General features: G+C 38.8%; 2 protein-coding genes across 5 annotated transcripts in view; both read right to left on the bottom strand.

Annotated features, from left to right (window-relative positions):
• The window catches only part of LOC107702220 (zinc transporter ZIP14-like), a 39,450-nt gene extending 37,595 nt beyond the window's left edge, over window positions 1–1,855 (bottom strand). For both annotated transcript variants that reach the window (XM_016504467.1, XM_016504466.1), the window contains exon 1: window positions 1,694–1,855. The gene's annotated coding sequence lies outside the window, so the exon portion shown is untranslated. The remainder of the gene's footprint in view (window positions 1–1,693) is intronic.
• Window positions 1,856–19,326: 17,471 nt separating this feature from the next.
• LOC107702219 (piwi-like protein 2) overlaps window positions 19,327–27,062 on the bottom strand; it is a 31,475-nt gene continuing 23,739 nt past the window's right edge. For all 3 annotated transcript variants that reach the window (XM_016504464.1, XM_016504462.1, XM_016504465.1), the window contains 9 exons: window positions 25,521–25,634; window positions 23,736–23,924; window positions 23,460–23,561; window positions 22,731–22,847; window positions 22,002–22,090; window positions 20,980–21,085; window positions 20,572–20,825; window positions 20,297–20,404; window positions 19,327–19,705 (listed from right to left, as the gene is read on the bottom strand). In XM_016504464.1, coding sequence (XP_016359950.1) covers window positions 19,549–19,705; window positions 20,297–20,404; window positions 20,572–20,825; window positions 20,980–21,085; window positions 22,002–22,090; window positions 22,731–22,847; window positions 23,460–23,561; window positions 23,736–23,924; window positions 25,521–25,634 — 1,236 coding nt within the window. In that variant the 3' untranslated portion in view covers window positions 19,327–19,548. The remainder of the gene's footprint in view (window positions 19,706–20,296; window positions 20,405–20,571; window positions 20,826–20,979; window positions 21,086–22,001; window positions 22,091–22,730; window positions 22,848–23,459; window positions 23,562–23,735; window positions 23,925–25,520; window positions 25,635–27,062) is intronic.

The following is a 27,062-nucleotide window of genomic DNA, read 5'->3' as shown; positions in this document are numbered from 1 at the left end:
ATGGGAGCATCCTCGGAAATAATTACCACCAACAAACAAGCATTAATTAAACCCTTGCCTAACCACTAAGCTGGAAAAACGGATAATAAGTAATTTTGCTGCCTTCCACACTACGTCAAACCTGACAAACCTCCAGGGATTTTGTGAGAATGTTTTGGTCACTGAAGAAGATACATCAGAGGAGTAATCAACAAGGTGATTACTATAATCATGGTTATCTTCATTTTTATATCAGAAAACAGACAAAAGTACACATTCCCTCTTACATTTCAATATAAATCAAGAGTTTTTAGTCACAAAATGTTATTATATGATCATATTATTATTATCATCATCATGGTTCCCATACATATTTTTTAGCAATGGATTTCCATAATTATTCCAGTTGTTCATCCTGTTCAACTTTTTAAATATCATTTTAAAGAGTCTCAAAAAAAGCAATTTCTCAATGATGAAAAATTTTAGGAGAAACATTTATATTCACTGTAAAATTTAAAAAAATCAGGATACTCTCTACAAAAATTTCCAAATTAATTTTTACAATTACATTTTCTGTGCCCTCAGGAAACATGCATTATTATTATCATCATCATCATTAATACTAAACTTCATAGCAAAGCTTAAGTAATACTTCAAAATAACTTAAGAGATAAATAACTACTGATAGATAAATAACTATTGACCTACATATCAGTCAGGTGAGTTGACTGGTCAACAAAAGTGAAATTTCACATTTGTGAAAAGTTGCAAATTTTCAAATTATTTTATCAATTTAAGCGCACATTTTCAGTTTTCATATTTTTGTGAATATTAAGCATTGCATTAAATGTTCATCAATTTTACATTTTAAATTGTATCTGTCATATTTGCCACAATTAAACTGCTTTATATCTACTTTATATAGTCATCTTCCACCTCTATATCTATCCGTTTTAGCAATAGCACCTGAAAACCCTACATAATACCATTAACAAACAGCATTACACTGTATAACGCTTAACAAGTTAACAGTTACAATTACATTATTATTATTATCATCGTCGATGTTACTGTCATTAATATATCACACCATGGAAAAATCAAGCTCTAAATATTAAAAATCCATAAATAGCCAATCAAAACACTTCACATCTACTATATATACAGCATGTCAGAAGGACAGAAAGAAAACCTCAACAGAACTGGGTAACTGGTTAAAGCTAGCGAACTTTCTCAAAAAAATTCCCATTACATCAAATAGACACGATTCACCTATTTAAGACACCAAATCAAGTTCGCAATGAATGACTGCCTGCTCTTATATAATAATGATCATTTTAAAACAGGAGTAATAAAACAAGTGGAATAGACTTTGGCTGTTCGATTTGCGGTTGGTCAGCAAACTGCAACGTAGGACCTACAATTTGAAGAGTAAGCGGTACTGATGCATGTCTGTATACTCATACAGCTGCGGGTCATGATAATAAACATCAGATCATCCCTGCTAACAACAGGCCATCAATAATCATCTGTCTGGTTATATCGTCAGACACGCTCACATTCCCTACTACCCGTAATCACGCCACTAATGTGTTGCCTGTAACACGCTTTAACCTCGCAAGGATCTAATGAGTCTCAGTAAACGCAGCAAACCTCACTGACGTGGTTAATGGTTAGCCGACTAGCCAAGAAAATTCAAATAGATGCCGCTCACCAAATTTGAGAGCTCTTGGTCTGTCGGCAAGTGACAGGTCCGTTATCTGACAGTCCTGAATGAACGGAGGGACATGGGGGTAACCCGTTTAAAACCGAGAGACCGGATGGCTTTCTGTTTTTTCAGTCTTGACCCATTCACAAGACTGCAGCGTGGAACTAACACACAGGGCGGGGGGAGATGGCGTCATTAGTGAGCGCCGCCCCGCGAAATTACGAAGTCTACTTAATATTCAGCAGCCAGAACCTTCGCCATTGGACGGCGAGAACGAATGCTTATTAAATATTCATTAACAAGCATCTCCCATTGGAGCAATTTCGGAATAACCTATTTAATATTCATAAAAAGTCGCTGCCAGTACAATTCTTTTGAAGAGAATCTGCTTTGCGCTAGTACCATCCATACAAAGGTTAAGAGAGTTTAGATTATATTTTAATACTTTGAATCGAGGTCTATACGTGAGCAGTTCAACACTCTTACCATTTAGTAAGTTAGATGTAGTTAGAAGGTAGATTATTTTAATAAATGGAAAAACTGTCACAGGTGCTGCTCGTGGCGAATCTCTCGTTTTCAGTTAATCATGTCGCTCGTCTTTAATAATTTACTTATCAAAGTGTACTGTGTTTTATTTCAGTTATATTAAAAGCCCATGGTGAATGCATTCATGAATGCAAATGACTGTTTTTCGAGCCGGTCTCTGACGCAGTGGATTTACATAAGGGTCAGACGAAAAGGGATTTTCAAGAAGTTTAATACATCTTTATTGTTTTTCCATACATTAGAACATGTTCTGATTCATTTTATTGATGTATTTTCTGAGCAAAAAATAATGACTATCATTTTTACCATGATTTACAAAAAAAATGACTCCGTTATTGTCCTCTTTGCATTATTGACAAACTATTTTCCTGTTTGACACTGTAAAGCTGCTTTGACACAATCAGTATCGTATTAAGTGCTATACAAATAAAATGAAAAAAGAAGACGACACCTATGTGTCAGTGTGAGGTATATTTAGAACCACATTCATTAGATGACAGTAAGACACAGTGCAGCCCCCAAAAAAACTAATAATTGTAGTTTAAAATCTTTACCAATGTTTGCCACAGTGTTGGGGGAAGTTACTTTTAACAGTAATGCATTACAATATTCGTTACTCAGAAAGTTACTAATTACGTTAGTTACTTTTTATGGAAAGTAAGTTACTGTTGTGTTACTTTTTCTCATCTGGACTAATCTGGGCTGGATGGAATGTAAAAGCCTTTTCACACCGAAAGTGAAATGAATTGACCCTTTTCACCAGACTGTGATGATGTGTTTAACGGTAATCCGCATCGTAAATCCTCGAAAGTTTTTTCATATTTGTATTTTTTTTTTATGTATGTACATTTATAACACTATTCTTTGTATTATATCACCTTTGCATCAAATTACAAAAAACAGTTAACGCTAATGCGAGGGTGTTTCTAATGCAGCGTCTATGGGAGGGATGGTAAATTTGACATTGTTCTCTCTTCTGACTGCTGTTATCAGTCTCTCTCAATTTTTTTCCTTTTGTTGAAAGTCACGAAAACACTACCGTGGAGTTTTTCTTTTGCTATTTGAGCAAATGGGAATGCAAAAAATATATTTCTGGTACTCTCCCATTCCCTGCTCTTCAAGTTAACCCAACTACGACGACTTCCGCTGCTGAGAAACCCGGAAACGTGAAAAGGGTCCATAAGCCTCAGGCTGAAGGAAATGTAAATTCACGTCTGTACAGTAGAGGGCGCAGCTCAAACAAACCTTTCAGCTGTGCTACCATTCTGGACTGCATGAAGAATAGGGTGTAAAAGAAGAAAGTTCAACGCTCTTCAGAATGAGAATCAGAATCACGTTTATTGCCAAGTACTGTATGTATACATGTACGAGGAATTTGTCTTGGTAAATTGGTGCTTGACACAGACAATGGAAAAACAAGAATAAATAATAGAACAATGAGATAAACAATTTTAAATAAGACAAGTAAAAGCTATACAATAAGAGCAGAAACAAATCAGGAAGATAAAAATATAAAATACAAAATAAACACGAACATTAACTCTACATTTGTGCAGAATATGTAAAGTGGGGGAGTGCAAATGTTCACAGTTGAAACTTAAATTGTACATTTCTGAACATTGTGCAAAACGTGCAGCGAGGAGCCAGTGCAAAAGCTTACAGTCTGGGATGTGAGAATATAGAAGCCGTTATAGAAGAGTTGTGTGTGTTAATGTAACACGTGTGAAAACGTGTGTGTGTGTGTGTGTGTGTGTGTGTGTGTGTGTGTGTGTGTGTGTGTGTGTGTGTGTGTGTAGTGTTTATTTATTTTATTGAATGTGAAGTGTAATGTCCATGGGCGTGAGTAAGAAGCCCTGATGGGTCATGGGTATTGTTGATAAGGACAGTTGCGGATGGAAAGAAACTGTTTTTATGGCGTGAGGTCCTGGGTCCTGATGGACCGCAGTCTTCTGCCAGATGGGAGTGCTTCAAAAAGTTTGTGTCCAGGGTGAGAAGTGTCAGCCACAATCTTAACCGCCCGCTTCAGGGTCCTGGAAGTGTACAGGTCCTGAAGAGATGGAAGGTTGCATCCGATTACCTTCTCAGCAGAGCAGATGACACATTGCAGTCGGCCTTTGTCCTTGGCAGTGGCAGCAGCATAGGCTACCAGATGGTGATGGAGGTGGTGAGAATGGACTCAATGATGGAAGTGTAGAAGTGAACCATCATTGTCTTTGGCAGGTTAAACTTCTTCAGCTGCCTCAGGAAGTACATCCTCTGCTGTGCTTTTTTCATTAGAGAGCTGATGTTGAACTCCCACTTGAGGTCCTGGGTGATGATGGTGCTTCTACTGAGGAGTTACACAGGATAATGGGGGCAGGTGGGGCTGGGTTCTTCCTGAAGTCAATCACCATCTCCACTGTTTTTACAGCATTGAGCTCCAGGTTGTGCTGATTGCACCAGGTCACCAGATGGTCAATCTCCCACCTATAGGCAAACTCATCCCCATCAGAGTAAACTTCAGTAGTTTGACAGACTCGTGGAGGTGCAGCTGTTGGTGTACAGGGAGAAGAGGAGAGGAGAAATAACACAGCCTTGAGGGGAGCCAGTACTGATGGGTCGGGGTCAGAAACATGTTTTCCCATTCTCACATGCTGCTTCCTATCAGACAGGAAGTCTATGATCCACCTACAGGTGGAACCAGGCACATTCAGCTGGCAGAGCTTGTCCTGTAGCAGAGCCGGTATGATTGTATTGAACGCAGAGCTGAAGTCCACAAATAGGATCCTGTCGTAGGTTCCTGAGGAGTCCATGTGCTGAAGGAATAAAAAAAGAGAAAGAAACACAAATGTTATGTTTAAGTATTTTTTTGCTTATTAGTATGGTTTGCATCATATTCTGAGTTTGCATTTCACTGTTTATGTGTTTATTAATTTTATGATATACTGATTGTTTTTTTGTGCAAGTGAGATGAGTAAATGCATGTTCACATTTAGTCTAGTGAGTTCCAGCAAAGAGTATAGAAGACCAAGAGGCTCTGTAGAACACTGCAAAAGCGGCGCCCAGCAGCAGCCCTGCGCTTCCGCCATTTTGGGGTGAAAGCAACTCGGCAGTCCACTAGCTTGCTGTCGCTATGGCATATCAGCTGCTTTGTTTAAAAAACCGTACATTAAAGCTGAAATACAGCCTGAACGATGACAACAATAACGTACAATCACTAGACTAGTGATCATCAAATCCTTTTAACAGTTTATTTTACAGACTTTATTTTAAAGTCTTCCCTTTTTTCACAAAACCGTTTGCTCTCTATATAGAAACCATGTCAGTTTCGGTTGAAAATATTTTAAGTTCAAGTGTTAGCATTATAAACACTGAATTAATACCAACATATGAAATTAAATTAATGACAGAAAAATTAGGAATGTTGGATAATAAATATATAAACAAGAATATAACAGCTTGAAAGTAAACTGTTTTTGCAGAATTGTCTTATAGGCTATTAATGTCCGTTAAAGGAAGACTGTAAACAAAACAAAAAAACTTTTTTATGTAAAAAAGAAAACATGTACAGCCACTTTCTCCAAAATTGTTTAATTATTTCATTATGACAAACAAAGCAATGCATCTTGTTCTAATCGAGATCATCATGTGTTTCAGGGGATTAAAACGTACAACATATATTTCAGACCTGTGGAGTAATAGTAAATAATAATATAGTAAGTAGTTGTGAATGTGTAAAGTTGCATAAGCTCATTACTTGGTTCTATGGCTACGACCTGCAGTTCCTAAACGGATTTAAAGTGCCCCTATTATGCCTTTTCGAATATTAATCTCTGCTTATATGCAATTCTCCAAAGTAGCTAACACTGTTTACATGTAGTAATATGAAAGATAATAAGCAAAATAAATGTAATAACGTAATACTGATCTTCTTCATTATGTTATGTGCAGGGAAAAACGCATGAAATTAAAGTTGCCTAAAGTTCGGAGATGGTCCTCACTGCAGAACACAAGATCCAGGGGGTGAGGTTGGATCCAGATCCAACTCCTCCCACCTTACATATACCTAAACCTACCCATCTCCACCCCCTGATCCCTAAACCCACCCATCTCCACCCCTAAACCTACCATCTCCACCCCCTAGATGTGGATCCAACCCCGCCCCTGAAACTTTGTTCTGCAGTGAGGGGCTACTGAAAGTTTGCGCGGCGCGGTTTTAATTGATCCGCGCCGCGCTGTCCATTCAATGGCGCTAGCAAACATTTACTCCCTGCGCTATCGAGTCGGTCGCGCAGCTCAGTCCATTGAGCTGCGCCTTTGACAGGTCAGCGCGAACTCTGTTACATAGCGTTGTTTCGTCCCACTTTCTGTGTGTTTGGCTTCCCATTGTAATGGCTTTGAGTAACTCAGAGGGATGCTTGTACTCCATATGGGTTACACGGGGCACTTTTCAACACATGATGGCCATCATTCTACAACCCATGACACTTCGATATGGGTGAAACCAGTGGTGTAGTCTACGTGATACGCAGGTATACGCCCGCCGTATACCCACTAGGAAAGGTCAAGGATTTCCGTATACCCACTTAAAAAAGCGCGAGGATACGTAACGACATCGTTTCATGACAGAACTTTCACACGGTCCATTCGCGATATCCTCCCGGGTAGCCAATCCGTGTGAGTGACAGCAAGAGCTGGCGCTCTCTCTGGCAGCGGCAGGTCGCAGCGCCACTTCCGGTGGCATTTCCAGATGCCACGGCAGCTGCCAGAGTTCGTGGCAGCTGCCACTAGTTGTTTCTGGCAGCTGCCATGCTCTTTCTCGCCGTTTTTGCTGTTTGCTCGCTAAAATTACACTGTTCTCAGTGGCGTGCGGTGGTGTTTTTTTTTTAAATGATGATGCAAAGTTCCCATAATTGTATTATTATTATTATTATACATATTTATATATCAGCTACCAGAGTTCTTGCCAGGAGTTACAGGCAGCTGCTAGTTGTTTCTGGCAGCTGCCAGAGTTCGTGGCAGCTGCCACGGTCTTTCTCGCCGTTTTTGCTGTTTGCTCGGTAAAAACGTCTCCGGTTACTATCGTAACCTCGGTTCCCTGAGAGCGGGAACGAGACATCACGGAGACATTTCTCCTTTATGGGAACACCTTCCACTCCAACCTTTCCTGAAGTTCTATTGGCTCACGCCAGTTCAAATGACTTGCCAATTGTCGCAAAGTATGCAAATCGCATGCAAATACTGACGCGCTCGAGAGGCAGTATAAAATGCGGTACACGCGACAATTACGTCAGAATATGATACTGAACGCCGCTTAGCTGGTCGAGCAGCGAACACTGCGACCTCCGTGATGTCTCGTTCCCGCTCTCAGGGAACCGAGGTTACGATAGTAACCGGAGACACCACAAACACTTCCCAGTTTAGAGCATACGAACGTCTCGTGGAGGGCGCCCGCGCCTCCGAGAGCGTGTCAAGCACACGAGAATGCAGGGCGGTCAGCTCCTCTGATATCCCAGAAGCAGCCACACATGATGGCTCATAACTTTGGGTTGGGGTGCCACACCGAGCCACTCGTTTGAGACAGCAGACCCTTCCTGATGGGGTTCGGCCAGGGCGGCGCCACCAGCAGCTTTGTCAGGTCCGGGAACCAAGGCTGGTTCGGCCAATTCGGGGCAATGAATGTCACCGAAACCTCCTGCTCCCTGATCTTGCATATCACCAGCTGCATTATCTTGATCGGAGGAACGCATACAGCCTGGCTGCTGGCCAGTGCGATGTCAGAGCATCCCCATCCAGCCGGGAGTGAGACAGGGAGAAGAACACCGGGCAGTGCGCATTCTCGCTCGTGGCGAACAGATCCACCTCCGCTCTCCCGTAGTGGGTCCAAATCATCCGAACCGACTCGGGATGCAGCCTCGACTCTCCTTGAGGAATCCCTTCCCTAAAAAGGCATTTCCGCCCCGCGGTTCAGGAGACCGGGGATGTGCGCTGCTCTGATGGAGAGAAAGTGACGGTCCGTCCATAGCAGGAGATTCGCTGCCTGCTTGTACAGAGCCTTGGATCGTATGCCCTTTGGTGATACGGGGGGTTAGGGTTAAATTTTAATTTGTATAATTCTGAAAGCCCTGAATCTAACTCTGAAATGTTGGAATTTTTAGACAGTATAGATATACCCACCCTTAAATCAGAGCAGAAAACCTATTTGGATCAGCCAATACAAATAAAGAAATTTTAAACTCTATCACATTAATGCAGAGCAATAAAACTCCTGGCCCTGATGGCTAACCAGTAGATTTTTATAAAAAACTTGAAATGTTTGAGGACTCTTTGAAAAAGGGTAGCTTGCCGCAGACCTTGAATGATGCAAACATTATACTTTTATTAAAACCTGGAAAGGATCCCTTGAAATGTAATTCTTACAGGCCAATTTCTCTCCTAAACTCCGATGTTAAAATTTTGGCAAAAATACTTGCTTTACGTTTAGATACAGTAATAGAGAACTTGATCTCAAAAGACCAAACAGGCTTTATCAGAGGTCGTCACTCTTTTAGTAATATCCGAAGATTGTTAGGAGTAATCCACTCGTCTAAACTTTCTCAGGACCCTGTCCCTCAGGTAATCATCTTGTTAAATGCTGAAAAAGCGTTTGACAGGGTGGAGTGGAAATATTTATTCTCTGTACTGGAAAGATTCGGCTTTGGAACACATCTTCTCTCACTGATTAAGTTATTATACTTTTCCCCTAAAGCATCTGTAATCACAAATAGAGTACGTTCAAAATCCTTTCTCCTATCAAGGGGTACAAGACAAGGTTGCCCCCTTAGCCCTTTACTTTTTACTTTAGCCACTGAGCCCCTATCTATAGCGTTAAGATACTCACAGTATTTTACTGGCATTAACATTAGGGGCATAGAACATAGAGTATCCTTATATGCCGATGATATGCTGTTGTACCTTTCAGATCCGATCTTAGGTATTCCACAGGTAGTTAAGATACTGAAAAAATTCGGAAACTTCTCAGGCTATAAATGTAATTTTTCGAAGAGTGTTTGTTTTCCCATAAACAATAAGGGTCTTCATATTTCAAATACAGATAAACCTTTTCAGTTGTCTGTATCATGTTTTAAATATCTAGGGATAAATATCACACAGAGTTTCCCTAACCTTTACAAAGAGAACTTTGTTCCTCTAATTGACAAACTAAAACTAGACCGCAAAAAATGGAATTTGCTATTTCTTTCTCTTACAGGTAGAATTAATTGTGTAAAAATGGACATCTTACCAAGGTTCTTGTACTTGTTTCAGTGTATCCCAATCTTTCTAACTAAATCCTTTTTTCAGAATTTAGACAAACTGATTTCATCGTTTATTTGGGGTGGAAAAACACCTAGGATCCGAAAGGAATTTCTTCAGAGACAGAAAACTCAAGGTGGATTAGCACTTCCTAATTTTAGGTATTGTTATTGGGCTGCTAACATCTCTAAAGTACTTTATTGGCTTCAGAACTCCAAAGATGTCTGGTGTATCTCAGAGGCAAAATATTGTACTATTTCATCCCTTCCTGCTTTAGCTTTATCTAAATTGCCCCTTGGTATTTCACCTCTATACTCAATGCCCAGTCGTAGCAAATACCCTCAAGATTTGGTTTCAGTTTAGACAATGTTTTGGTTTTAAAGACTTCTCCATAGCCAGTCCTATATACAAGAACCACCTATTCCTTCCAGCTCAACTAGACTCAGTCTGTAGTCAATGGCAACAATTGGGTCTTGTTAAATTTAGTGATCTTTTTATTGATGATTTTTTTTGCCTCGTTCTTCACTCTCTCTTCGAAATATAATCTGCCTAGATCACATTTGTTCAGATATTTTCAAGTTTGTAATTTAATCCAAAATCACTGTCCCACATATCCCCTCTCCATTACTCCCAGTACAGGATTGGATGCAATTTTAAATATTCCCTTACACTTGAAGGGAATCATTTCTAATGTATATAACACATTAATGTCAATAAAAAATATTAATTTAGACAAGATTCGTGCAGAATGGGCAAAGGATTTGGAAGCAGATATTCCAGAGGAAACCTGGAATAATGCATTATTTAGAGTGAATGGAACAACTTCCTGTACTCGCTTAGGTTAAATTCAGTTCAAGGTCCTCCACAGGCTTTATTACAGCAAGGTTAGGCTATCCAAGATATATGCAAATGTAGTTGACACATGTGAGCGTTGTCACTCTGCTAAAGCAGACTTGGCTCATATGTTTTGGGCTTGCCCCAGACTGTTTGATTTCTGGACAACTATATTCAAAATTTTGTCTGAGGCATATGTCAAGGATATCAGGCCTAGTTTTGAAATGGCTGTTTTTGGTGTACCAGAGCAAGGTGTGGTCATGTCCAAAAACTGTCAAGATGCTTGTGCTTTTGCATGTCTTTTGGCTCGGAGAAGAATATTATTTGATTGTAAATCAAGTAAACCACCTTTAATTTCACTCTGGCTTAGTGATGTGATGCTGTTTTTGAAATTGGAGAAAATTAAATATTCTCCCCTAACCTTTACAAAGAGAACTTTGTTCCTCTAATTGACAAACTAAAACTAGACCGCAAAAAATGGAATTTGCTATTTCTTTCTCTTACAGGTAGAATTAATTGTGTAAAAATGGACATCTTACCAAGGTTCTTGTACTTGTTTCAGTGTATCCCAATCTTTCTAACTAAATCCTTTTTTCAGAATTTAGACAAACTGATTTCATCGTTTATTTGGGGTGGAAAAACACCTAGGATCCGAAAGGAATTTCTTCAGAGACAGAAAACTCAAGGTGGATTAGCACTTCCTAATTTTAGGTATTGTTATTGGGCTGCTAACATCTCTAAAGTACTTTATTGGCTTCAGAACTCCAAAGATGTCTGGTGTATCTCAGAGGCAAAATATTGTACTATTTCATCCCTTCCTGCTTTAGCTTTATCTAAATTGCCCCTTGGTATTTCACCTCTATACTCAATGCCCAGTCGTAGCAAATACCCTCAAGATTTGGTTTCAGTTTAGACAATGTTTTGGTTTTAAAGACTTCTCCATAGCCAGTCCTATATACAAGAACCACCTATTCCTTCCAGCTCAACTAGACTCAGTCTGTAGTCAATGGCAACAATTGGGTCTTGTTAAATTTAGTGATCTTTTTATTGATGATTTTTTTTGCCTCGTTCTTCACTCTCTCTTCGAAATATAATCTGCCTAGATCACATTTGTTCAGATATTTTCAAGTTCGTCATTTAATCCAAAATCATTGTCCCACTTATCCCTCTCAGTACAGGATTGGATGCAATTTTAAATATTCCCTTACACTTGAAGGGAATCATTTCTAATGTATATAACACATTAATGTCAATAAAAAATATTAATTTAGACAAGATTCGTGCAGAATGGGCAAAGGATTTGGAAGCAGATATTCCAGAGGAAACCTGGAATAATGCATTATTTAGAGTGAATGGAACAACTTCCTGTACTCGCTTAGGTTAAATTCAGTTCAAGGTCCTCCACAGGCTTTATTACAGCAAGGTTAGGCTATCCAAGATATATGCAAATGTAGTTGACACATGTGAGCGTTGTCACTCTGCTAAAGCAGACTTGGCTCATATGTTTTGGGCTTGCCCCAGACTGTTTGATTTCTGGACAACTATATTCAAAATTTTGTCTGAGGCATATGTCAAGGATATCAGGCCTAGTTTTGAAATGGCTGTTTTTGGTGTACCAGAGCAAGGTGTGGTCATGTCCAAAAACTGTCAAGATGCTTGTGCTTTTGCATGTCTTTTGGCTCGGAGAAGAATATTATTTGATTGTAAATCAAGTAAACCACCTTTAATTTCACTCTGGCTTAGTGATGTGATGCTGTTTTTGAAATTGGAGAAAATTAAATATTCTCTTAGAGGATCCATCAAACGTTTTTATTTAGTATGGACTCCAATGATATCATACTTTGAAAAGGGCATAACTCTTCCCCCAAACTAAAATTAATAGAGTAACTAAAAGGTCTGTGCATATTGAAGCAGATAACGTAATCAGACATGACGGGCTAACAATGATGTTAATTATTTCCTTACTGTTAGTAATATTAGAATTCTGACATTGTAATTTTCAAATTTTTATTTTGTGTGTGTGTTCTGGGGGGTGGGATGGGGAAAAGGGGAGCATTGTTAACTCTCTGTGTAATTGTTTAATTTTGTTCTTCCTTCAATAAAAAAATATATATATATAAAAAAAGTATATGAACAATTCAGTGCTACTTGACAGAATTTATTACAGTAGGCTACATAAACTATTCTGCCTTATTATGTGATAAAAATGAAAAAAAAAAGTGTTTGTAGTTAACAAATCATTTATTGGTTATTGTCCAACAGTGTATCTGATTTCTTAGCCAATTAAAAGAAAGAAATAAGAGAAAAAGTTTCCTATATTCCTATATACAGTAGCCTATGTATATACTGTATGTATAATGTATATACAAGGCACTGTGTGTGTGTGTGTGTGTGTGTGTGTGTGTGTATATATATATTAATTACATTTCTGTCCCCCTCACTTCTGAAATGATGGCTACTCCCCTATATATGTGCGTATATACTATACAGCTAAGCACTCCTTATGTGTATGTTCTTTATGGGAAAATGCTTATGCAATTTAGCTTATTGGGTTCATATTCAGGTCGCATCTGCTTGCTGGTATATAATATGTGTCATCAAATTCCACTGCAAGATTAATCTTTAATGAGCCGGAAAGAACGCATGTCACACCTCTGTTCATCAATTTGCACTGGCTACCAGTAGCTGCTCGCATTAAATTCAAGGCATTAATGTTTGCCTACAAAACCACCACTGGCTCTGCACACATTTACCTAAATTCATTACTTCAGAGTTATGTGCCCTCTAGAAGCTTGCGTTCTGCAAGTGAACGGCCCTGGAGCTGATCCGTGCTGGTCGCTGAGGAAATACTACAACTTTGCGCTGTGGATCGCCGGAGCGGCTTTCACCGTGGACGAAGCGGAGTCCAGCCCTGAGTCATCACATGTCCTTCCGGACACTCCTTCGTCGAAATCGCCAGCGCAACGAATGCCTCGTTTATAATGGGTTTTCATGTTTTTGTCTCGTGGCTCCGGCCGGACAGGGCATCATCACAATATGGCAAGGGGCGTTACATTTCCGTCTCACGCTTGAGGTATTCGGCCAATCACAACACATTGGATAGCTGGCCAATCACAGCACACATCGCTTTTTCAGACCGATGAGCTTTGTAAAAATCGACTCGTTTCAGAAGGCGGGGCATAGAGGAGAAACAATAATGTACAGTATGTGGAACCAAAATTCTGTGAGATCAGGTTGGTGGAACATAATGCGTTTTTTGAACCTTAAACCGCATAAACATTTCATTACACCAAATACTATTCTTTTTAGCAGCATCATATGACCCCTTTAAAAAAATCTAGGGATGCCACCGGAAGTGGCGTTGCGACCTGCCGCTGCCAGGATTTGAGCTGGTTCCCCTCGCAGTGGCGTAGCGCAAATTCGCGGGGCGTTTTGTCACGGTTACATCGCAATATTGGAAATATTTCTGTTTTAAACCATGAAGGCTGGTATTAGGCAGCGTGCAAACTTTGCGCAAGAGTTATGCCGGTGAACGTCTTAACCTCAGCAATTAATACAAAGTGAAAGTATAAAAAGTAAGAACTGACGGCGCATATTCCCCCAGAGACGACAAGAGACGAATCTAGGCTACTTCAACATATGCTGATAACGGCATATAACTGTCTTGAATTATTCCCTTAATATTTCTCTTGTGGTCCGTACTAGTGTAAAAACGAGAAATGTATTTTGCGTTATACAGGTTGTTTTTGAAATCCAGTGCTTAAAATAAGCTGCTCTTAATTTTCATTGATGACTGCAGTATTAATAATTTTAATTATAAGTCTATAATTCATTGTATAAATTAATGGACCTGTTTTAAAAGATTTTCAATGAGTAATAGCCTAATCTTTTATTTGTAATGTTCTAAGCGAAAGTGCGGTTCCGGATGTGCTTGCGCTGTACGCATGAAAACTTAAGACTAATGATACACGGCAACATGCCAAGTGCGCTGGTTATGCAAAAAGCGAGTCAGTAAATGTACGATTTGATTCAACTTTACACCATGCGTGTCCGTGTCTCCTTGATAAAAACAAAACATCACATTGGCGACGAAGATTGAAATCTACGTGCAGAAACAGAGCGACAACACTCGGCGCTGACAAGCACAAACACTACAGAGGATAACCATGGCGACTACCCCGCACGCATTTCCAGCGTTCGATATAGAAAGTGAACCACACTCTGTTGGACCAAATGGGTGCAAAGATTCGACAACTATGGAGACACGAGACTCACGACTCTGCTGTTGCAAATAGCTGGAGAAAGGGTACACAATATATGACACGCTTGCTGAAGCAGCTGATAAATATGCAGATGTGAAGACTAAGCTCACCAACTTACTTTGCCGCAAAGAAAAACGTGCAGTATGAAGTGTATGTATTCAGAAATGCAACGCAACAGCCAGGAGAAAATCTAGACACATTCCACACAAGACTTAAGATGCTTGCTAAGAACTGTGAATTCGCTGACATCAGCAGAGAAATAAAAGCACAAATTGTTCAAAGCTGCACATCATCCAGACTTCGCAGACGTGCTTTGAGAGAGCCAGACTTGTCTTTACAAGACCTTTTAGAACATGGCAGGACCCTTGATATTTCAAAACTTCAAGCAAGTAACTGAATATGTAAATGCAATCAGCCACAAACAATTCAAAAATCAAACAAAGTGATGACAAATCAACACGCCCAACTATGAAATGTAGAAATTGTGGAGGTGTTTTCCTCACAACAGTCTCCAGCAAAAGGAAGAATTTGTCATGCTTGTGGTAAACCCAACTATTTTTCTAAAGCGTGCCGCTCATCCGTCAAAATCAAGAGACATACAACACAAAGATTCAAGCGTACTGTGCAAGAAAAACAACAACGAAATTCATCAGGTCAGTGCAGACGTGCAGCACACAAGCCCATGCTCATCTAGCAGTGATGATGCATACATCTTTGTTGTCAAAACTGATAAATTACCACAAACACACATCGAACTATGTGACACAAACATACCTGTAGTTATCGATTCAGGAGCTGCTGTGAATATCCTCAGCGAGACCACATCCAAATCTCTGCTGCAATCACCAGAATTGCGACCATCCAACATCCAAATATTCTCTTAGGCACTTCCTATTCTCGGTGCATTCACGTGCACTATGAAATCTCGCAGCGGCATGACTCGTGGAACTTTTTATGTGATACCCGGTAATGGTTGTTCTCTAATCAGCTACCAAACAGCTGAGGAGTTAAACCTCATCAGAATTCTGAATTCTCTTAGTACTGCTGCCACTGGACGCAGTGTAGCAGATGAGCTCGTAGAAAAGCACCCCGAGTTGTTCCAAGGGATAGGAAAGCTCAAAGATTTCCAAGTCCGCTTACACATAAACCCTGATGTTCAACCAACATGCCAACCTCATCGGAGAGTGCCATTCCACATAAGGAAAAAAGTTGAAGCTGAACTAAAAATGCTGGAAGACAGCGATATCATAGAAACTGCAACTGGCCCCACACTATGGGTTTCACCTATAGTCGCACCTCCAAAACAAAAAGACCCAGACAAAGTGAGAATTTGTGTCGACATGTGGCAAGCCAACATAGCCATCGTGCGTGAACGCCACCTCACACCAACGATGGATGACATCATATATGAGTTGAATGGTGCCACTATATTTTCTAAGCTGGACCTTAAGGCAGGATACCACCAGCTTGAACTGCATCCTGACAGCAGGTATATCACCACATTCTCAACACACCTTGGTTTGAGGAGATACAAACGTCTCAACTTTGTAATTTCATCTGCCGCCGAAGTATTTCAAAATGCAATCAAGGCATTCCTGGTGTCAAGAATCTTAGCGATGACATCATAGTGTATGGATCGACACAAGCGGACCATGACAGCAGCCTGACTGCACTATTCCAGCGGCTCAAAGAAAAGGGTCTAACGCTCAATCGCAGCAAATGTGAGTTCAACAAGTCTAAACTGGAATTTTTCGGATTTGTCTTCTCAGCGAGTGGCATATCTGCTGACCCCAAAAAAGTGCTTGCAATCCAACACGCCAGTGCGCCAACAAATGTTACTGAAATTTGTAGTCTTTTAGGCATAGCCAACTATTGCTCATGTTTCATCCCTGACTTCGCAACCGTAACAGAACCGTTAAGAAGGCTCACACGGAAAGGCACACCCTGGGAATGGGGTGCTGAACAAGTGTCAGCATTTCAGCACCTCAAAGAGCTCCTGACCAGTAACACAGTGATGGTCTGCTTTGATCCTAGAAAGGACACCGAGCTCATAGTTGATGCCAGCCCTGTGGGTCTAGGTGCAATTCTGCTTCAGAACCACAACGGACAGTGATCCATCATTGCATATGCCAGCAAGGCTCTCACTGATGTTGAAAGATGTTACAGTCAAACAGAGCGTGAAGCACTGGCAATTGTGTGGAGTTGTGAACACTTTCACCTTTACATTTATGGAAATCCGTTCACACTGATAACAGATCACAAACCCATTGAGCTCATCTGGAATAATCCATGCTCCAAACCACCTGCTCAAACTGAGCATTGGGGACTTAAGACTTCAACCATATAATTTCACTGTGAAGTACAGAAAAGGCTCAGACAACCCTGCAGACTATATGTCTCGTCATCCTGTTTCCACACCCGCATCATGCAACACTCGAGCCACGAAAGTTGCAGAAGAATATATTAACTTTCTTGCACAACACAGCACACCGAAAGCCATGACTCCTCATCAGATCAAACAAGAAGCTCTGAACAGCCCAGTCCTCCAAAAAGTGTGCTCACTCATTCACACTAACTCCTGGGGTTCAATTACTGACACAATGGAACATGCACCAACACTGCTAAAATACAAACGCATCAGCAGTGAACTCACCACCCTGCCTAATGATGACTTAATCCTCAGATTCTCCAGAATTGTCATTCCGCCTTCGTTAGAGCACCAAGTTCTTCAGCTGGCTCATGAATCTCATCAGGGCATTGTGAAAACAAAGACCCTCCTAAGAGAGAAGGTATGGTTTCCTGACATGGCTAACAAAGCTGAAGTTATGGTAACAAACTGTCTTGCCTGCCAAGCCAACACACCAGTAACACTTTCTGAGCCATTGCAAATGTCTAAGCTTCCTGAAGATGCCTGGCAAGAGGTCAGTGCTGATTTCTATGGTCCTCTACAAACTGGTGAATACATGCTCGTCATCATAGATGAATATTCTCGCTACCCAGTGGTAGAAGTTCTTTATTCCATCACAGGAAATGCTGTGATCCCTGTGATGGATAAAGTTTTCTCAATGTTCGGCATTCCAAAAATTGTGAAGACGGATAATGGACCTCCTTTTAACAGCGATCATTGCAGCAAATATGCATAGTACCTTGGATTTCATTACCGTAAAATTACACCATTCTGGCCACAGGCAAATGGTTCCACGGAACAATTCATGCAAACCCTGGGCAAAGCGCTCCGCGTTGCAGGAACCGTACAGATTCCGTGGAGACAGCAGCTGTGCATCTTTCTAAGGGAATATCGTGCAACACCGCACAACACCACCAATACATCCCCGGCTGAGCTGATGTTTTGCCGCAAGATGCGCACAAAAATCCCAAATCTAGCCACATAATGTTAACGGCTGGTTTGACTTTTACTGATTCATTATTCAAATGGTCTGTGAAACATTCCACTACTAATTTTTACAATAAATTTTAGCCAGTTTAAATAATCTTAATGTAGTGATCATTAAAACACTGACATCTAGAGGAAACAAATTTATCTCCATTAATACCAAACTTCCATTGAACCCTAATGCAAAGTGCCTGAATTTCCAGACAATTTGCTTGCATGTTCCCAAATTGATTTTAGATTTCCAGGGACATATTGTAGATTCTTTTTGCAGACATTTGTCATTTCCAATGCATTTATCCTCAGCTGATCCTTTTTTTTTCTGTTCCTTTGGCCTTTTAGAATGGAGAGGACTCTTTTTTTTGTTAACCTTAGTTAATGCATTAGCTATCATGAACTAACAATGCACAATATATGTTTATAGCATTTATTAATCTATTAATATACAATTGGTCATTATGTTAGTTAACTGTATTAACCAATGTTATCATATAAGTTTATTGTAATTGGTGAAATTAACATTAAGATTCTTAAATGCTGTAGAAGTATTGTTCATTGTTAGTTCATGTTAATTGGTGTAGTTAACTAATTGATATATTCACGTGACGTCACACCCTTACAGGAACGCCCATATGGAGAGCAAAACAAGGCTTTCCTCCACTGACCGCCAGTTATTTTTAGGAGGATTGCATTTAGTAGTAATGTAGTAAGATGGTGATATTTAAAGGCCAAATTTGGTATACACCTTATTGATAATGCATACTTTGTACAGGCAAGCAGATGAACCCAGAATATAAACGCAATGCGCAAAGTTTAATATTAAATGTTTTCCCATAGACGCTTAACCATTTAGCACATTGTGTTCATATTCTGGGCTCATTTGCTTGCCTGCATAAAGCACGCATCATCAATAAGGTGTGTACTAATTAAAGGCACTTTTAAGTGTTTTCACATTAAACGTTTTAGAATGTTCCACTGTTTTTAGTGTTTGAAATATTGCGACAGGTGCTTTATATGGATTGCTAATGGCCAAAACTTGCATTTTGTTCACATATCTTTGTTTTATTCTTTTGAGAGGTAATCTAAATACTTTTGGATCGGAACAGATAGAAAATTGACAGTCTTGTGCTGCAGTTCTATGGATGTTTTGCCCGCCAGGTCTTCGAACCATTCACGTGACTGAAAACTATCAATTGGATCTTAAGTGTTATCAAATTGTTCTTTCATTTTCCTCAAGAAAAATGAATCCGCTAATACAGAATGAATACGGCTCTGAACTGCTATACACTAGAGCATTATTTCACACAATCACTGATGAGACAGACACAGGAAAATTAAAGTGTGGCATGCACTTTATTTAGTAATGCTCCACTAAAACGAACAACTAAGAGTTACAGGAAAAAAAAAAAACCTTGGACGTTGTTTTAGATGACATGCAAAGAACATTCTGAACAGTACTTCTTAAGAACAGCAATCCCAAAAAAAAAAAAACAAGAACGAAAGTCAGAGACTCGTATGAAATCTACCATCTGGTTGAGATGCTGAACAGGTATCATTTACAGAAAGAACAGTTTCTCTGAGAGCTGGATGGCAGGTTCTGAATGGAGGTACTGGCCAGACAGGAAGGCCAGTTTGTGGGCGTATTTGCACGGTGCAGGAACACGTATGGTTCCGGGCCAGTTCCAGTACAGATGGCACATTTTGAAGGTCAACCTGTGTTTAAAATAAATAAGTAAATAAATGATACATACTTCTTTTTTTACTTTTAATTGTAATATATAGATTAGTGCTGCCAATCATCAAAATGCGGTCAAATTCTGTAATTATAAGTGATTAATTGCACATAACATTATAATATGTAATCATAAATATATTTTCACATTGAATCTCCAAATTAAAGTAGAAACAACAAGATGTTATATTTTATATATTTAATAATTATTATGCGTAATTATTTTATTGGCATCTTTTACTAATTACTAAGAATGAAGGCAAGTATTGCCAATACCAATACTGAAGCGTGAGTTACCAATTTCTGTGGATAAATGGGTAAATTTAGACTTTTAACATTACAAAAAATGTGTCATTTTTTTAACATTATTAAAAAAAAAAAAAACTTAATTTAAGTGGTTCTAAAACAATCTTTGTATAAACCCATTACAATAAATATCACATTACCCGTTTCTTTAATACATTAATGTTGTATACAGTAATACAGCTCTCTCAGTTTAAATGAAAGCTAAGTTTAATTTGAGCTCATATATACATACATACAAGTTAAACCAAACCAAACCAATTTCTTACCTCTGTAAGTGGTCAGGGGTGAGGTTTGCGGTGTTGTGCACTGCTATGTAATGAGTGGGCAGGCCGCAACCCTGTCGAATCGAATGTGCCATTAGGTAGAAGTCCACCCTGAAGAGAAGAGAAACATGTCAATTCACATACCACATTTTATTTTCTCCTGCTAATGCACTTGACTAGATCTCATTTCTGCAAAGCTTTGCACATCTAGTTGCTAAAGCCGTTTGCAGAATCCTGGGCTGCACATGGAGCACAAGCTTCAGCTCTTGCAAACCAACCAGTCTCTGTTTGTGACAGTGTGGTCCAGTATGGTTCCCGGCGAGGGTGTGCCGAAGTGTTCTGATCCATAGGAGTACAGGGTGGTGCTGATTCTTTTCTGCACCACGATGAAAGCCAGCTTAGGTTCGTAGTTCGGGATGGTCTCGAAGCATTTTAGAACCTGAGGGATCTCGTAAAGCTCCACGGTCTTTAGCTGTCCGTCTGACACGCCGTCGCGATAGATGACAATCTTCTCAGGGAAGGCGTGGTTCACCTGTTTGTAAAAAGTGGGTAAAATACATCTCTCTACTACATTTAGGAGACAGATTGAAGCCGTGGCATCTTGAAAAAGCTACAACCATCAATTTGACTTGTAGAGCCTTTATTTTAGTTGATTAAGATTAAAGTTTGTAGATATGCCTCATTACCTCGTAGTATTTCTGCAGGGCAGCCAGCAGACAGACTCTGAAGCCATTGATTATCTCCTCGTGAGGCATTTGGAAAGTAACTCTGGAGTACCATTTGGTCAGCATGCTACACCGGGACAATAAACAGGGTTAGGCCTGATTCACAGACCTCTGCTGCATGTAAGCAGAACATTTTCATTTCTGCACCCATATTAACAGCTCGCTGTATTCACACTGTCGGGGAAGCTAGTGGCTTGACAAGTTTTTCTACAGTTTTAGTTACAATTATATTAGTAGACATCAGCTACTACATTGAATTTATTATTGGGGCAATATCTAAAACTGGCATAAAATGAAAATTTACCATATCTGTTTTGTAAATGCATGTCATAGATGCTATTGTAAACAGTTCATCCATGCGTACGTTACATTTTTAAATGCATTTATTTTTTGACCTGATAATATTGAATGAAAATGTCACTGGATTTTCCAGTGAAAACTAAAGACTTCTCTCATGACATATGCAGGACATCTCCAATCTTACGTTCATCTGCCTCTACTTTCGAGTGTTATGCCCTCATCTCAAAACACCCCATGTATAAAACCCATTCTACATGTTTTTTTTTGTTTTGTTCCTGTTACACTCAGATATATGTCATAATACAGAAGAAAATTGTCTGTTTGTAACACTATCATTAAAAAGTCTGGGATCAATAAGACTTTTTTTATTAAAAAATAAATAAAATAAAAAGAATAATACATTAATTCAGCAAGGACACAATAATTTGATCAATATGATTTTGTATGTTTATAATATTGCAAAAAAAAAAAAAAGTATTTAAAAATGCTGTTCTTTGAACTTTCTATTCATCAAGAATCCTGGAAAAAAAAAAAAGTAAAATATTTTGAAGGATCATGCAAAAGACATTTTTAATTGTATTATTTCACAATTATTGTTTTTACTGTATTTTTGGATAAAATAAATGCAGCCTTGGTGATCACAAGAGACTTCTGAACATTAGTTTTGGGCGGTTTTAATTTACCTGTTGAGACTTGCCACAAAGCCCATGACAGATCTGCTCTTCTTGCTTACGTCATGGTGAACATCCACCCCAATCACCATCAGGTATTTCTGTTCAAATGAAAACTACAGTGGTTAGAAGTCATCCCTTTAGTTAATATACTATTTGCTGATATTTATTTGCTGCAACAATCCAACATTAATACCATTCAAAGGAATAATGCATTAAGTTCACTTTTGCCTTTTTTCTTCATCATGCTTTACATCATATTTGATCTATTGCAGGTTATTTCGTGAACAAATATAATTAAAGTTTGAAAACAAGTAAAGTTTTAAAAAGACTTAATATTAATTATATTTTAATATTAATGACATTTAAATGTTCTCCCACCAACTCAAGACTATTAATGAGTTTGTGGCTGCTGTTGTCAAGGTAATAAAGTCTCTTTTTAAATGTGGGGGAAAAGAGCTTTATACTCAAGAAGAAAGTCAAGATGTGAACCTAGGAATAAACATTGAAATTTGACCATCAATGTGTTAAAAAAATAAAAACTACAATTTACCAGAAAATGGATCACACCTAGCTATCATATATCAGTTCTCACTGCGCAGTGACCACTTTCAGGTTCATTCCCGATACGCTATATTTCCTTAAGCATATTTACTTAGCATTTTTTAATCAAGAGTGACATACGATACGATAACTCCAGGGCCATCCGTGGGGAAAAAGGTCTGATTAGCACACACTCACCAGAGGAACATTTACCGTCCACAGCTCTCCTCCCAGTTTGCAGTTAATCTGCAGAAGGATCTTTTGAGCGATGCTGCGGAGCTTCTGCGGCTGGGAGATGGTCCGCACGTTAATGGCCTGGGAATAAGTGTCACAGATTCACACATGATATGAAATGTCTAATACGAATACATGTCGTTTGCCACAAACAGGCAAGGCAAAAAACAGCTAATTAACAGCTAAATAATTCCACTGACATGGGATTAAAAAAATTTATTAAAATGATGCAAAACTGAATTACGGTACAAATTACTTTTGAAGGTGAAGGTGGTCCTGCCCTACATATACCTCCTGCTGTATATTCTGTCTCGTGTGGAAATACTCAACCATTATCAGAATGAAAGATATTATCTTTCAGGCAAAACCATTTAAATAACTAACAATACCGTTTTAAAGGCTGAGGAAATTAACTTTTTACACTGCCACTGAAGACAGGAGTAATAATACTGAAAAATCAGCATTGCATCAAAGGAATCAACTGTATTTTAAAATATACTAAAATAGAAAATAGTATCACAGTATTACACAATATTACTGCTTTTTCATCAAATAAATGTAGCCCTGGTAAGAGACTTCTTCCAAAAACATCTTAAAAAATCTTACCAACCCTAAACTTTTGAATGGTAGTTTATATGTTACATAAACAGCAACTGAACTATAAAATGCAAAGAAATTGTGTTTTAATGAAACCTGTGATGGTACGGGACTCTGGATGCAGCAGAGCTTTTTGATGGCACTGTACAGGTCGTCTCGGTTTCCGGTCATGATGCACACAACCAGCTGCACACGGGGCTGAAAACCAGGAGAGAGAACATACTATACACTATATGGTATTTAGATAATACTCAATGTACTACAAAGCCAAAAGAACCATGGCCCACAGAGAGTAACATGTTCTTAAGTAAACTTTTCACAGCTCTTTCATCACAGTTTTTCCACGTCTCTCTGTGTAGTTCACTTCCCCACCTCACTGGAGAGTTGAGAGTGAATGCTCTTGATGAAAGTTTCGGTTCGATCATCCCGTAGCTCTACACGGATTGGCCGCTCGATTCTGATTCCCATTGGTCCGGCTACTCTTGTAAAAGTAGTCACCAGCTCCTCAGCCTGATCAGTTGCCCGCCGGGGATAGAAAACAGCCCAACAGTTCAGAGGGACCTGACGGAGAAGAATCCGGAGACAAATAGATAGAAAGAACTACATAAGAGCAATGTGAGAGAATGACTGATTGGGTCTTTCGATTTTGTCACGTTCAAAACATCCAAAGATCATTTTTACAGTATAATGATCATCTTTTCAGTTCAGTCAGAGACTAATTCTGTAGATTCACTAAAAATAGATAATAAGAGTCATTCATTTTGATTAACAAAAAAGAACAAGTTCATAAAGGTCATTTTGCTCAGGAATCAGAATTCACTGGTCCAGCTGTATATTTCTGATTCACTAAAACAAACCAGCTTGTAAGAGTCATTTTATTCAGAAATCAGACTTAATTGGTCCAGCTATATGTTTCTGATTCACTGGATTTGGAATCGTGTGATGTCACGATTTTCCTTGACATGCCCCCTGCACTTACATTTATTAATGTCTGTCCATTAATCACAAGAGTGATACTGCTGTTAGGTAAAGAAACACCTTTTTTGGTGCCAAAAATCTTTGCAAACTTTATAAACTAACCTTGAGAAACATGTTATAAAAATCTGAAACTGCATTTAATGAGCATCATGATCTGTGATCGGTGAAGGGATGTAAAGATGCACCCCGAAATGGTTGAAAAATTGATAAAAATATGTGACGATTCAAGTCGGTTGAGATGTTAAATGAATGGTGATACAGTTGGGGGTTTATATGAATGTATCTGAGGGTAACTGACTGTCTTCATAAAAGTTTAGATGAAATGTTTCTTTTCATCTTGCCTCTGTATAATGCATAATAAAGTAGTATTTATAAGCGCAGCGCTGCTTTGTTTACAGCGGAAACCAAGGAAAAGCTGTATGACAGTTTACACTGGTCAATGAGGAGGATGTTTACATCGTGTTTTTTCACTGTGCTAGTTATGGTGAAAATATTTGTGAGATTGCATAAATTGCATTGCAATAAGGAGATCATTGCATCGTGTGCTCAGTTGACATGACTATGTTCGGCTACAGTGCAGCGCTACAACCTTTGAAGTAGTTCTAAATATAATGCTATTTTCACGATTAGGTAATCTTGGTGGCTGTTATAGTTAAAACACATTAATAGTTTGAGAGAGTTCCACATGTCATGCTCATTTCATATGCAAAGGTGTTAGCCAATCATAGCAGTGGGCGTTTACAATGAAGTCTCACAGCAGACATGCCCTTCCAACAGAGCATTTAAATCAGAGGGCTAAGTTCAGGGTAGAAAATTACTTTTTTGTATCTAAATTATTACTGATTCTGATGAACCATATTAAGATTATAAGTGCACCTCAGGAAACGTTATAAAATAATTTTAAAATGCATTTCATGACCCCTTTAATACCTAAGTGTGATGTGCCTCAAACCTCAATCCACACATTTCTTTCACTCAATCCAAACAAGGCTGTTCTCTTTCTGTGGTGTGAGACCTCCAGCCTTTGAAAATATGCAGGTTCTGCAGTACACCTCCTCTGATCAGTCTGACATGTGCCCGCTGCACGTGTGCACTCCCCCACAAACCAATGACTCACTCACAGTGATTTTGTTTAAACACCTTGCACTGTGTCCGAGCGCTCTGATTGTGCTGACTCACAGTGCTTATGGAGGGGTCTCGAACCACCTCTCTGGACCAGTCTACTGACGGAGAGGTGACAAAAGAAGCAGAATGCAAGCAGATGGTCTCGCTGGGCAGAGTTCTTCCTTGAGTCTGTGTAGAAACAAAATTTTTAAGTAATCCAAGTAAGCTATACCAGTGGATCAAGATGAACAAAAAAGACAGTAGGCAAATCAATACAGTTAATACAATTAATTAAAAGGGTGAACACCAAATCCAGTGACCAGTATGTCAACATTAGTGATTCTTCAAACCTAGTTGCATTTGATAAAATGAAGGATTTTTTTTTCCAAACATGTTCTATTTTACAATGTCAGGTTTTAAAGATACATAAACATATCTGCACATTACAATAATGCTTGAATTCACTCGTTTTTTCTCCCTGCTTTTTATTTAGATTCTAACAGATCCATAAGGCATATTTGGTTACACTTTATTTCGATAGTCCACTTTAGACATTCTACTAACTGTAAGTAACTTTGCAACTACATGTCAACTAACTCTCATTAGAGCATTTGTAGACTGTTCATATTTCTTTATTAAATAACTTACAAAGAAAGTAATATGAAAATATTTCACAAACAGCATAAGTGAATCACCGCACTCTTCTCTTTCCCTTTCAAAATGCGCAAATGGCTTCAAATCACCACATCGCGTCTGCACTATTAACGAGCTGCACGCTGCACAGGTGACACCGGAGTTGTCACTTGCACAAACGAGGCAGTGTCGCATCGTCACTAAAGTTTATAAAATGCATTTTGCAAGTCTTGCCAGTGTTTAAACCATTCAGCACTTGCGCGCTCAACAAAAAAACTATCTATATTTGAAAAATCAAAAAAATCCCCCCTCCACCCCTCAAATAAAAAAAATACACCCTACAAGAGTCACCTAAAAGGGGAATTCCCCCCATTTTCAAAAATGAAATTCAGACCCTGAATGTCTGTAAAAATCCTGATTGGAGCATCACTTTAAATAATTCTACACGATAAAAAGAAGGCTTCAAAAAGATCAGTATCGGCAGATACTGCTTCCTGTGATCGGCTCCAAAAATCCTGATCGGAGCACCCTTAATAAAAAAGAATCAAAAAAAGAAAAAAGAATTTCAATAATTGTCAATACAGTATTTTGAGAAAACTCCCATCAAATCCAGGGAATGCTATATAATAAATGCTTTTTATTTTTTTAAGTATATATAATATATTTAGATATAATGGGAGTTAAAATTTCTGATTTGAAATTGATGGAGGACCTGATGGATCTGTGGATATATACTACCATTCAAAAGTTTAGTGTCAGTAAGATGTTTTTTTCTTTTGAAAGAAATTAACACTTGTCAAAAGTCAAAACTTGTAAATACATTTATAATAGTACAAAAGATTGCCATTTCAAACAATTGCTGTTTTTTAAACTTTATCAAAAATATCCTGAAAACCACAAAAACATGAAGCAGCACAACTCTTTTCAACATTGATAATAAAATAATGTGTCTTCAGCACCAAATCAGCATATTAGAATGATTTC

The sequence above is a fragment of the Sinocyclocheilus anshuiensis genome, unplaced genomic scaffold (genome assembly GCF_001515605.1).
Source record: "Sinocyclocheilus anshuiensis isolate Anshui unplaced genomic scaffold, SAMN03320099.WGS_v1.1 scaffold582, whole genome shotgun sequence".
NCBI classification, from domain to species: Eukaryota; Metazoa; Chordata; class Actinopteri; order Cypriniformes; family Cyprinidae; genus Sinocyclocheilus; species Sinocyclocheilus anshuiensis.
This window is presented reverse-complemented; position numbering and strand designations above follow the sequence as displayed.